At 43.0% G+C, this 13,071-nt stretch overlaps 1 protein-coding gene across 3 annotated transcripts in view; it reads left to right on the forward strand.

Annotated features, from left to right (window-relative positions):
- Positions 1 to 1,831: 1,831 nt before the first annotated feature.
- COPS3 (COP9 signalosome subunit 3) overlaps positions 1,832 to 13,071 on the forward strand; it is a 34,410-nt gene continuing 23,170 nt past the window's right edge. Inside the window, exons 1-5 of one of the 3 annotated variants that reach the window (XM_019715981.2) lie at positions 1,832 to 1,980; positions 5,693 to 5,822; positions 8,356 to 8,468; positions 8,557 to 8,606; positions 10,044 to 10,136. In XM_019715981.2, coding sequence (XP_019571540.1) covers positions 1,926 to 1,980; positions 5,693 to 5,822; positions 8,356 to 8,468; positions 8,557 to 8,606; positions 10,044 to 10,136 — 441 coding nt within the window. In that variant the 5' untranslated portion in view covers positions 1,832 to 1,925. Of the gene's footprint in view, positions 1,981 to 5,692; positions 5,938 to 8,355; positions 8,469 to 8,556; positions 8,607 to 10,043; positions 10,137 to 13,071 lie in introns of all 3 variants that reach the window. The other 2 variants (XM_074319464.1, XM_074319465.1) reach the window with 2 other exon arrangements.

Genomic DNA, 13,071 nt, shown 5'->3' on the forward strand with positions numbered 1-13,071 from the left:
AAGGACTTCCTGTTGCCTTCACAAATAGCCTCCAGTAGCAGGTACAGCCCTTGAAACATATTAGACATAAAGTAAATATGTATTTAAAGAATGAAAGAGCAGATGATTAAATGTCGCATCTCCACCCACTGCAGTGCTTTGTGTGTCTCAAGTAATTGCCAGATTGCACCAATGACTGGTTTTTAAAACAATACAAATCAGAATGTACTCAAGGTTATCCATCATTTCATTCTTGAGAGGAAGAAAAAAGGGTGGAATGACTATTAGTTGTTTTGAAATGAGTATAATTTGTATCCTGCCTCTTCTATGTCACAATCCAGACTTTCTCAAGCTTTCGTCTCCATCAGAATCCCTGTAGGGCTTGTGAAAGTCAGATTGCAGGGCACCACCTTCAGAGTTTCCGATGCAGTAAGTCTAGAGTGGAGGCAAGAATTTGCATTTCTAAATTCCTAGGTTATGCTGATGCTGCTGGTTGAAGAACCACACTTTGGGAACAACTGCCACAATCTAAATAGGCAACAAATTTTAAAGTATCATCAGTAGCTGTAGATAGTTTGAATTATTGTAGTGCTTTCTTTCTCTGCAACATAGTTGGCTTTCATTAAAATCTGTACATCCACAGAAATGTGTCCTGTAAGTCAAGATATCTGCCTTGTATGTTGCAAGAGATCAAAGATTGAGGACCAAATAGAGCATTCAGGGGCAGTTTCATCTTCGAGTACAGTGTTGAAGTCATTCTTCTAAACATATTCGAGATTCAACAATTTATTTCCATTTCTACTTTCAAGGTACAAATATCACTATTATATTTCATGTCGACTATGCAATATCTTCCTAAATGGTTCTCTGAAGTTATTCATGTGGTCAGACCAACTTTTCTAAATGCAAATCCAATCATCCTACTCGCTTGCATAAAACTCTCAGTGGCTTCCCAATCTTTCTTTTGTGCATTTTCTGCAGGGAAGAAGGATCATGACTGTTTTTACTTACCAGTGTATATCTAGTGCCCAGCACAGCACGTGGTGGTAGATGTTCAATAAATACATGTGGGATGAAATTTTAAAATGCATGTTTACTCAGTTCCTACTATGCACCAAATGTTGTGCCAGGTCCTAAGAGTACAGAGGTAAGACAGGTGCTTGACCTCAAGGAACTCCATGACAGTTGAGAGCAGTGGATATGGTGTGGATCATGGAGACAAATTTCTGCAACAGAGTAGAAGTGGCTATATGAGAGGAACAAAGTGCATCAGGAGTCAAGTGGAGGAAGGACAGATCAATTCAGGGTGGTGTAATCAATTCATTCAACATGTCTTGAATGAAGACATCCATCTACGTGCTAGGCACTATTCTAAGTGTTTGATGCAGCTGAGGTCATCGTAAGAATTTCACAGATGGGGAAAACAAGGCAAAGGACTGCCAAATAACTTGCCCAAAGTCACACAGCTACTAAGTGGTAGGAAAGGGATGCAAACCGAGGCTACCTGCCTGGCTCCAGTGTCTACGTTCACTACCTCACAGGACAACATTCATGGCAGAAGTGCCAGTTAAGCAGCTCTTGAAGACTTTGGCCAGGTGGAAAACCGAATGGCCATTCCTAGCAAAATCTGGAAAATAGGTGCCTAATTATGAGTTAGGTTCTTCCTTTGCCTGCCAACCCCATTAAACAGAGGGAGGGATTTCACCAGCACTCACAACGGAAAAACAAGGAAAAGAAAGCTAACTTCCGGCTACGGCGAGCAGCGGAATTGTTTCCATGGAAACAGTAACTGGTTCCCAGGTGGTGAGATCTCGCGGGGCTTGAGTCGGCGGAAGTGACGTTGCCGCTCTTGAGGTTCTCTATTGGATAACCGCGGCCCCACCTGCCAGAGCCTCGGCTTTTTCTCGCGCGAGCTACCTCGGCCGCTCGGGCCGCCCAAGGGAAACATGGCGTCTGCCCTGGAGCAATTCGTGAACAGCGTCCGACAGCTCTCGGCTCAAGGTGAGGTCCTGGGGTGGCCGTCGGGGACGCGGGAATGGGCCTGCATCCCCAGCCGCCAGCGGGAGCGGCTGGGGCCGCCCTGTTAGTCCTGAGCCTCGTCTCCGGGGCTGAGCTCGCCGTTACAGAGATTAGACCCGGGCGGGATAGAGCGCGGCTGAGTTTGAGCAGCCCCGTCGCGCTCTCGGGCTCCGTTGTCCCCGCCCGCCGGCCCTGTGCTCGGCAACCCGGCCGCCTCCCTTCTCTGGGGCCGCCTGGATCCTCCTGCCCCCCCGGCCCGGGCCCCTTCTATCCCGGCGCCTCGCTTGACAGTTTGGGGGCGGTGACTTCCGCTGGACGCCTTCCCGAGCGCCTGTTGGCCCCCTCGGCCTCCCTGGCCTGCGGTGATTGGTGCACGGGCCGGTCTGTCTCCGGCAGCCGCCTCCTGGCTAGGCCGCGGGCAGAGCGAGCGAGGCCAGTCTTCTGGGTGCCTTGGCTCAGAGGATCACCTTGGCCAGCTCCTGTGCTGCCGCTCGGCGCGCCCTCGGGAAGCCTCCGCGCCTAATTTAGTCCTGCAGAAGATTGAAGGCGCTCTTGCTCCTAGGACTCCATTACTCGGGGTAGAATTGTGCCCATTATTACTTTGCCCTTGATTTTCATGCTGTTTAGTTCATTCATCTCATCATCACTTGATGGCCCTGGGCTCAGGATTAAAGTAATTAGCTGCTGGCTGTGAAGGCCCCTTTAACCACCCCGTTTCTTCATCTGTAAAATAAAAAGTCCGTACTTCTTGGAGTTATTAGGATTGAAGGAGAGAAACCACGTAAGCCTATCATGTGGGGTGCAGTAAATACAGTTACAAATTATTGTTAATGGCCATTAATTGTTAAGTTCTAGGAACTGTGTGACCTTGGATAAGTCACCTTTAGTCTCTATTTCCATTTTTTAAAATGGAGAGGTGCTAGCTACCTCGCTGTTGTAAGGAGACATGCTTAATGAAATACTTCTGTCTCATTTCCCCCCCCTTCTTGTGCCTCCCCACACCCCCCACTCCGGTTCAAGCCACTGTTTCTCAGTCTAGTTGTGTAAGACCCAGCTCCCTGGCCCACACTGGTATTATGAGCCTTGCTACCCACGGCTGAGGCAGTCGGTTGCTGGTCGTCAGTCTGCCGCTCACAGCAGCTCACGCTGGTTGCCAGCCACTTATGCTGGCTGCTGGTTGCTCATGGCAGCACACAGTAGCCCGCGGTAGCACACAGCAGCCCACGGCAGCTCACGCCGGCTGCTGGCCACTCTCTCTGGCTGCTGGCTGCTCACGATGGTTCATGATGGTTGCCATCCACTCAGGGCAGCCCTGCTCCAGGGAGAGCCTTTGTTCACAATCTTAGCTGTAGAGGGCGCAGCTCACTGGCCCATGTGGGAATCGAACAGGGGACCTCAGAGGTAGGAGCCCGGCGCTCCAACCACCAGAGCCACGGGGCCAGGCTCTCATTTTTTTTATTATTGATAGAAATTAGGTTCATAGGTAAGGCATAGACTTGCAGTCTATGAATGAAGAAACCATTCATGTATTAATTTATGACACACACCTTAGTTTCTACTTTCTAGGATGTAGTGTGGTTAGAAGATTTGGGTTGGAATCCTCTCTCAGTCATTTCATGTGCAAACCACTTAATTTCCCTGGGCCAATTTTCTCATTTACAAAACGGAACTGGCTGTTGAGTGTCAAGAAAGCTTTCACTTATCTGAAAGCTTTGTATACATGCCCTGTGCACGACACTGTTTCAGGAACAGTCTGCAGGCAGAGATAAATACACTTTTGCTGCCCTCAGCTTCTGTGCCTCATGTTCACAGCATACTAAATGTTTATGAGTGTCTATTTTCTCTGCTCTTATTCAAATTTTCTAACATGGGCGTTAAGTGAAGGAAATTCATTAGTCAGATCTCTGGGTTGGGCTCATTTCAGATGTGCCCTGTGACGCTTAATAACTGTTGACTCTCCCTGCACTAGGCCCTGCACTAGTTAACTCTTATGATTTCATAGTAACCCAGCTTTTATTTTAAGTCTCAACTCAGCGTTGATTTTTTAATTGAGGAAAAAATAATTGACTAAAATGCTTATTTCTGGGTGTTTCAAATCATTGTAAATGTATTTAGAGTAGTAGGTTGGGGGGGGGGCGGTCAGATTATGTAACTGGAAGAAGCTGTGTATTTCATACCTACCCGTGAGATCTTTAAAAAAATGATGGTGAATTGGTATTTCCCAGTTTAACTTGTATTATTATTTTGAAAAATGATACCTAATTAAAGACCATGGATTTTTTTTAATTCTTGCTTTGCAATGCATATATTAATAATGGAAAATTTCCTTTATTTTTGGTAAAACTTATCAAATATAAAGTATTATAGAAGCCCCAGACATTAAATTATCAAAGTTTCTAGCTACAATCACTTGGATTTTAAGCATTATATTACTCAAATGATTTTTAATGAGGAAAAATATCACCCAGCTACTAAATAGAAATACCTGGTATGGGTAGTTTAAAGTGCAAAATCCAAAAAATATGTTGAAGGGATGAGTTTAAAAGGTTGGTGCCCAGGGGCTTATATATTATACCCCCACCCCCACCCCCCATCACCCCCCACCAGAAAGACAAGTGGTGGAATTTGAGAGTATAGAGTGTGGCATGGTGTCTGGTATCAGAATAACCTATTAAAATTGGCGAGTCTACTTGAAAGCACCAATTTGGGCCTAAGTAGATTCTATACTTTAATCGTTAAAGCGTAACACTGTGGTTTAGGGGCAATATGAATGGATCAGTTGGGAGATCCGACAGGCTGCTAAGCAAGCACTGTATTCCGAAGCTAGAGAAATGAGAGTCTCTCCACTAAGTTTACAGTGAATTACCTGATCACACCCCAGGTGATGCAGAGAGGGCACAGAAGGAACAAATACATGTTAGCCATGGGAAGGGGGTGAGACGAGGTCCAGGGAAGGCTCAGGATGACTGAGCAAAGAGTATGAGTCAGGTATTGGAGGTCGTTGGGGAGAGGAGTGAAGGAAGGGGCACTCGGCGTGGAGAACACATGTAGGCGCGTGACGGTGAGAGAACATGGACTGTTGATTGCATTTTCTGTGCTTGGTGTGTGACGGGAAGTAGCCTGAGGTAAGGCTGGGGAGGCGTGGGGACCGTTACTGGGTTGAGGCACTTGCACTTCTTAAAGCCACTGGAGTAATTTGATTGAATTTTGCAGTTTAGAAAGAGCACACAGGTAGCAATGTGGAGTGAGGGTTGGAGGAAAGAGTGGAGTAGGCAGGCCTGTTAGAAGATTTATAATGTAGTTTAGACGAGAAATGATGATATGAATTAAGGCAGGGGAGAGAGGAATGGTGCTGAGACACAAGTAAAATTACATCATATTTGGTGACATTTTGGATACAGAGAGGGAGCCGAGAGTGGTCGTGATAGTAACGTGTACATTTCCGGCTTGGACCAGAAAAAGGAATGGAGGAAAAGGAAAAACTTCCAAAGGCCAGAGGGAAATGGGAGGTCAAGATTTGAGGCCGTGGGCAGGGTCATTTCACTTCTCTGGCCCTTCTGGGTCCTCATGTGAAACGAAAGAGATAAGAAATCATCTTTAGGTATTTCTTACTCTGAGGTATGAGTCTGGTTGTCCTTCCCTTCGTTTGGTCAGTGCTGTAACTAAATGATGCAGTTTTATTCCTGTTTTCCAGGGCAAATGACTCAGCTTTGTGAACTGATCAACAAGAGTGGGGAGCTCCTCGCAAAGAACCTATCCCATCTGGACACGGTGCTTGGGGCGCTGGATGTACAAGAGCACTCCTTGGGCGTCCTCGCTGTGTTGTAAGGGCATCTGCTTTTACAGTTTTGTGCTCGCTGAGACGGACGCTCTTTACTTTCTGACTGGTTTTGGTGTAGGAAGTAAGCCATGTAAACAACCTGGAACTCTTTTGCAAAAGTAAAGTCATTACTCATCCCAGCTAATCATTGCTTGTTATACTTTGTTCAGCTTTATCACTTTTTAACTCTTGTTTATGTTCTTACAAAATTTGAAATTTATTTTTAAAAAAATGAATGGCCATCTCCCTTGTGGGCACTATAGTTTGCCTTTATCTGCATACTTTTATTCATACAACTCATCGGATCGTTCACATTTTCTGACTTGGGAAGAAAATAGGGGAGAGTGATGAAACGGCCTGGTGGAATACACTGGGGAGGTTACCAGTGCTTACAAGCAACGTTGCTTTGCTTCACTTCAAACAAGTTTAAAACCAAATTCAATAGACCTTATTTCAGTTGGGGTTCCTTGTCACTCTGTGTACCTGACAGTAGAATTATTTTTCCTCTTAATGTTTGAGTATAATAAATTGGAACGTTGTGGATGTTGTGAAAGTTGAAATAATATAAATAAACTGAGAAGACCTAACAGCGAGGGTCTGGCTTTCCTCGTGCTGGGATTCTTGAGACAAAGATATGGGTCAAGAACAGAATTTACAGAAGGAACTCTGTCCAAGTGAAAGGATCTATAATACAGTAGGCCCTAGCCGTATATGGCTATTTAAATGCAAATTAATTTTAAAAAGTTAAAAATCAAGCTTCTCAGTTGCTCTAGCCACGTTTCAAGTACTCAGTAGCTGCATGTAGCTACTGTGTGGGACAGCGCACATAAAGAACATTTCTACTCTTGTGGAAAGTTCCATCGGATAGTGCTAGCTGGTGAAGATTTCTACTGTCTGTGTTTGCTGATTAAAAGAACCCATAGCATGCACGTTTTATATACATGTAAACTTACATGGACGTATGTATCAAGTGAGATAGAAAATACATGAGAGCATGTTGAAGCTATTTTCCCAGTGTATATCAGTGAAAGAAAATCTGGAAGGAACCCTGAACTTGTTTCTAGTAGCCTGGATTTGAATTATGCCCTTCCGATGAGGCATGGGGCCCAGAGCTGCATGTTTTTATTTATAAAGTGGGAACCACAGCGCCTTACTGACCTATTGTGAAGCCCAAATGAGGTTGTTTCAGACACATTTGCTAATTAGAAAGTATAATTACAGGTGTAAGGTGCCAGTAAGTCTAATAATACTATATAGATTGAGGTACAAATTGATGTAGGAAAAATTGTAATTAGGCAATCTATTCATTTCATTTTTCTTGAGTATAGTTTTTTTTTTTTTAAGATTTTATTGGGGAAGAGGAACAGGACTTTATTGGGGAACAGTGTGTACTTCCAGGTTTTTTTCCAAGTCAAGTTGTTATCCTTTCAGTCTTAGTTGTGGAGGGCGCAGCTCAGCTCCAGGTCCAGTTGCTAGTTGCTAGTTGCAGGGGGCACAGCCCACCATCCCTTACGGGAGTCCAACCGGCAACCTTGTGGTTGAGAGGATGCGCTCCAACCAACTGAGCCATCCGGGAGCTCAGCAGCAGCTCAGCTCAAGGTGCCGCGTTCAATCTTAGTTGCCCACCATCCCTTAGGCGCCCACCATCCCTTGTGGGACTGGAGGAATCGAACCGGCAGCTTTGTGGTTTAGAGCCCACTGCCCTATGTGGGAATTGAACCGGCATCCTTCAGAGTTAGGAGCGCGAAGCTCCAACCGCCTGCGCCACCGGGCCGCCCAAGTATAGTTTCAACAATTCGTTTTGAGAAAAAGAAGAGCTTGAAGTTTAGTTGTAAGCAGTGCCTGAGAGGCAGTAGCTTATAGGATTTCTTGCCCCAAACCTATCTTCAGCCCCTCTCAGAGTGGTTCTCGTGGGCAGTTGAAAGGGACCATCCAATGACGGAGGATGGGCCGTGCGAATCCCTCCTCTTCTCAGCGCCTGAGTCCTTCCCGTCCTGCCAGCGGGTAGTCCTTTCTGCCACATGGACCACAGCAGCACCTGCTGAGGTCCTGGCAGCCGCATCTTAACTTGAATAACTGCCACGGCCTCCAGCTGGTCCGTAGCTCTATTCCTTGTCCCCTTCAGCCTATTGTCTTCAGGCAGGAAAAGCAGCAGCTGGTTTTTAAATGAATAAAGGGTCCGGACCACATTGGAGCTCAAAAGAAAAATATTTTAAAAATTCTTTGGTTAAAAGTTTATATTCAGTTCCTTATACATACTAGGACGACCTGATAATCGACCTCATTTAATGGAGTTTTCTTTTTTGAAAGTTTTTTTTTTAAAGCATGTTTTTCTTAACCTCTTTTTGTGTCTATGTTGTGTGTCTTGATGGTGCAAAGAACCAGGTCAGGAGACTCTCACAGACTCTGTTTCTTAATTTTTCACGATAATGTGACTCTTAATTCACAGAGCATTGGATGGGCTCTGTCCGCAGTTGTTTCTAGGTTTCCACCCCATGAAATAACAGGATAAATGGATTCTTTTCTCTTTATTCCAGATTTGTGAAGTTTTCTATGCCCAGTGTTCCTGACTTCGAAACATTATTCTCACAGGTTCAGCTTTTCATCAGCACTTGTAATGGGGAGCACATTCGATATGCAACAGACACGTGTAAGCTGATAACATTTTGTTATTTTCCATGGAATGTATTTTGCCTGTCTAGTCATTTATATTTTCCATATTTTGTTATTATGTCTAGTTGCTGGGCTTTGCCATCAGCTAACAAATGCCCTCGTGGAACGAAAACAGGTAGGCAATGTTGTTCAAGCATTTACAGTTCTTTCATTTATCTAGCTCCCACAGTGAACTAATTTGTTAAGCTTCCAGGTTAGTATTAAGCATCCCAACACTTAGATCTGTGAGTCGCCTTAAAGTACTCAAAGCATCTGGGGCAGGCACAGCCGGCCCCTCCCTCGTGGACTCACGGATTCAGGGTACCAGCAGTGCCTCAGGGAGGCTGCTGCTGGTGGAGCTACGTGCTGGTGCCCTTATGTCGAATCTGCTGGGGTTTTGAATTTTTAATTATGACACAATTTTAGCTTTACAAAGAGTTGCAAGAATGATCTAAACAATTCCCATGTACCCTTTGCCCAGATTCTCCAGAGATTAACATTTTACCACAGTTGCTTATTCTTTTCTCTCTTTTTTTCTGAGCCATTGGAAAGTAAATTGCAGATATGATGCCCCTTATCCTAAATACTTCGAGTGTTTCCTAAAAAATAGGACATTCTCTTACATAACCACGATACAGTGAGCAACATCAGATGAATGCTGATATAATCCTTTAATGAATCTACTAACTATTAGATTTTGCCAGTTGTTTTGCTAATTTATTTTATAAGAAAAAAAAATCCCAGTTCATGGGTTGCATTGCATTGTCATGTCTCGTTGGTTTCCTTTAATCTGGAACAGTTCTTTGGTCTTCGATTTTTGTTATATTGGCACAAATTATAATTTGGGTGTTTCTTTTTTATTTGAAATTGAACTCGAAGACTAGTGGTTTGAAGGAGACTGAAAACAGAAAGAACCAGTTGGTACTCTTATTTTGTAAGAATACTGAATAAATTGTGGTTTGAAAGAGATGATTAAAAAACAAATCAACAAGTTTTTACTGAAAAAAACATGTAAGTTATTCAGCTATTTTAGAGTCGCATCTCCTACCCAGAAACTGACTGTACCTCACTTGAAACTTAGTCTTATTATTATAATCAGAGCAGGAAATGATCTATTTATAACTTGTGGTATCAGTTACAATAGTAATTTATTATTAGGTAGAGATGTTGTTGGAAAGAATTTATAGATGACACCTAAACTGCCCTATAGGAAAATGCCAGCTTCCTTATCCCAATTAAGTTTACTAAGCATAGGCTCTCATCTGTTGTAAATGATTTGGAAAATTTTTGTTTAGATGTAAATATAATGAACTGTTGAGAAAATACCGCTTTTGATGATCTTCATTATTAAAAAAGCTTTATGAGTTTAAAAATGGTGCTGAATTACTCTACCACAAGGAACAGCTTAAGAAAACATTTTCTGAATAGGGACAATCCTGAAAGAGTATGGAAACCTCATATTATTTAAAGGAACCTATCAATTAGTGTTATTTTTTATTTGTAAGTGACAACATAAGATCCAATGTGCTGCCATCTTTGAGAACTTATCTGAAAGAGATGTCGTTTCTGACAGCCCCTGCGAGGAATCGGCGTCCTGAAGCACGCCATAGACAAGATGCAGATGAACACAAACCAGCTGACCTCCATACATGCCGATCTCTGCCAGGTGAGCAGCCAGAGTGTGAGTCACAGGCAGGTGGAGGGTTGGTTGTGGGCAAGGTTTCCAGGCGGGAATTCCCGCCCATTCTCAGGATTTTTTTTCACTTTCCCCTTCCCGAATCCCGAGATATAAACTGTTTTCTGTTCTCCACGATGAATCGTTTCCACAAAGTGACAGCTGACACTACCAACCACCTGGGTTCAAGGAGCCGATTTTCCCGATTTCCCAACCAACTTGTCTTGGGAGTCAGGAACGGAAAAGTGAAAAAAATTCCCAAGAGAAATCCTAGCGATAAATAGGAAAAATGTCTAAGAGCTACATTGTGAGTAGTGTGTTCATTTCCCATTATGTGTATCACTGGGTTCAAGGAGCCAATTTTCCCTGTTTCCTGACCAACTTTTCTCGGGATTTGGGAACAGGAAAGCGAAAAAAATTCACGAGAACAGGCAGGAATTCCCACCTGGAAACCCTGGTTGTGGGTGTGCAGCTGTCTGGCGGAGACCATCATGTGTTCTAGGAGTTGAAATACACAGGTGTACCCATTCTCTAGTTGGGGGCTGTTTAGCGGGCTGCTGCATGCCAACTGTAGAACGGTGCTCAGCTAGTGAGCTTGTGATGTGAGGAGAACAGGCAGAGTATTGTATTTTGCCAAGTATAAGGCACTCCAGTGTATAATGCGCACCCACATTTTTGGCCCAAACTTTCAGGGGGAAAAATCTTTCATTTTAATTTGTTTTTAAGCTTTCCAAAAATTATTTTAAGTGTGTTTCTCCAGGACCTATCAGCTCCAAGTCAAGTAGTTGTTTCAATCTAGTTGTGGAGGGCGCAGCTCACAGTGGCCTGTGTGGGGATCAAACCGGCAACTTGATTGCTAAGAGCACCACGCTCTGAACAACTGAGCTAACCGGCTGCCCCTCGTTTTAATTTTTTTATTCAAATTTTTATTTGTTTAGTGTGGGGACAGAGCCAGGAGAGCAGTTTCCAGGCTCTCGGCCTCACGTGGACAGGTGCTGCTTTGGGTAGTAGATGGCCATCAGTTGTGACTAGTTGGCCATTAGCCACTGATATAACTGCTGTGGCTACGCTGGGGGGTTGGTTGGTTGGCAGAGCAGCGGACGGACGGCAGATTGTGGATCATGTGGATCCTACTTCCTGTGTCTTGCCTGGCCGCCAGCAAGACTGGGGTGCAGGAGGACCCCCTCGTTGGGGTACTGGTGGATGTTTGGATTTGTGTCTTGACCATGTGCCATCAAGAATATAGTGGTATGACTCCCCTATGTGTGGCTCCGTTGGTGTTCCTTTTTGGCCTCACCCAGTACTGCGTTCACGGGACCAGAGACCCTGCGTTACATTTACATTTAGGTACTTGTTTTTTGTATTATAAAGGAATTTTAGCATTTTTTTAAGAACATGTTACGATACAAGAAATTTTATGTAACAAATAATTACAAAACACAAGAACAGATACAAAGTACAAGAAATTTTAGGTACTGGTAACAAATTTACGATATTTACAATATAAAACCAAGAACTCTTCTTCATCATTGCAAGTTCATCGTAAGTTCAACAAAACTGATTATCGTATTCCAGGGTATAATTTTGCATACGGATACCGTTACTGATTTCTAGAGTTACACTTTTAACTCATAAGCGTAAATAAAAGAATTAAAAACGTTTATGTAGATACAGAGTTAGTACTACCCATGTATAATGCGCATTCTTATTTTTCTCACAAATCCTGGCAAAAAAGTGTGCAGTATACATGGCAAAATACAGTAATTAATGCTTTGTGATGTTAAAAAAAATCCCAAGTCATTTTCTTTTTAAGGAATTGTGGAACCTGAAATAAACACAGACAACTTCTTACACCTTAAAATTATTCATTTATTTTATTGTACATGGTTCAAAATCCAGCAGGTGAAAGGGAGAGGTATGTAGTAAGGTCTCCCCATACCCTGCTTGCTAGCCACATCTCTTCTCTCCGTAGGAAACCAGTGTGAGCGGGTACTTATTTTCCTTCCAGAGATATTTTATGCATATACAAGCAAATATGTATATTTTTCTCTCTCACTTTATTTTTTTTTACATAAATAATCTCTACAAGTCTTATATACCTTGGTTTTTTTCTAGTTAATGTATCTCAGAGGTGATTCCATATCAGTACTTCATGGCTGCAGAGTATTCCATAATGTGGGTTTAACCAGTCCCTATAGGGTATTTAAATTGTTTTCTGGGGGGGGGGGGATTTTAAAAAGATTTTTATTAAAAAATATAACTAACATACAACATTGTATCAGTTTCAGGGGCACACCATAGTTATTCAACATTTATATACCTAAATAAATGATTAACGTGATAAGTCCAGGAACCATCTGACACATCACCATATTGTCACAATATTATTAATATTGACTGTATTCCCCCTGCTGTACATTACATCCCCATGACTTATTTGTTTCATACCTGAAAATGTGAACCTCTTATTCCCTTCACCTTTCCTATGCCCCTTTCTGTTTTTTTTAACTACAGTTGACAATATTGTTCTATATTAATTTCAGGTGTAGAGAATAGTGGTTAAATATCTGTACAATTTAAGAAGTGATCCCCCTAACTAGTCTAGTACCCACCTGGCACTATGCATAGCTATTGCCATATTATTGAATACATTCGCTATGCTTTACTTTACATCCCCATGACTATTTTGTAACTACCAATTTGTACCTCTTAATCCCTTCACCTTTTCCACACTGCCCCCCAATTCCCTTCTCCTCTGTCACCCCAAATCTATTACCCATCTGGCATCATACATAGTTATTACAATATTATTGACTGTAATCCTTATGCTGTACATTATATCCTTATGAGTATTTGTAAGAACAAATTTGTACTTCTTAATCCCTTCCCCGTTTTCACCCATCCCTAAACCCCCCTCCCATCTCGC

The sequence above is a fragment of the Rhinolophus sinicus genome, linkage group LG15, assembly GCF_036562045.2.
Source record: "Rhinolophus sinicus isolate RSC01 linkage group LG15, ASM3656204v1, whole genome shotgun sequence".
In the NCBI taxonomy this organism is placed as follows: Eukaryota; Metazoa; Chordata; class Mammalia; order Chiroptera; family Rhinolophidae; genus Rhinolophus; species Rhinolophus sinicus.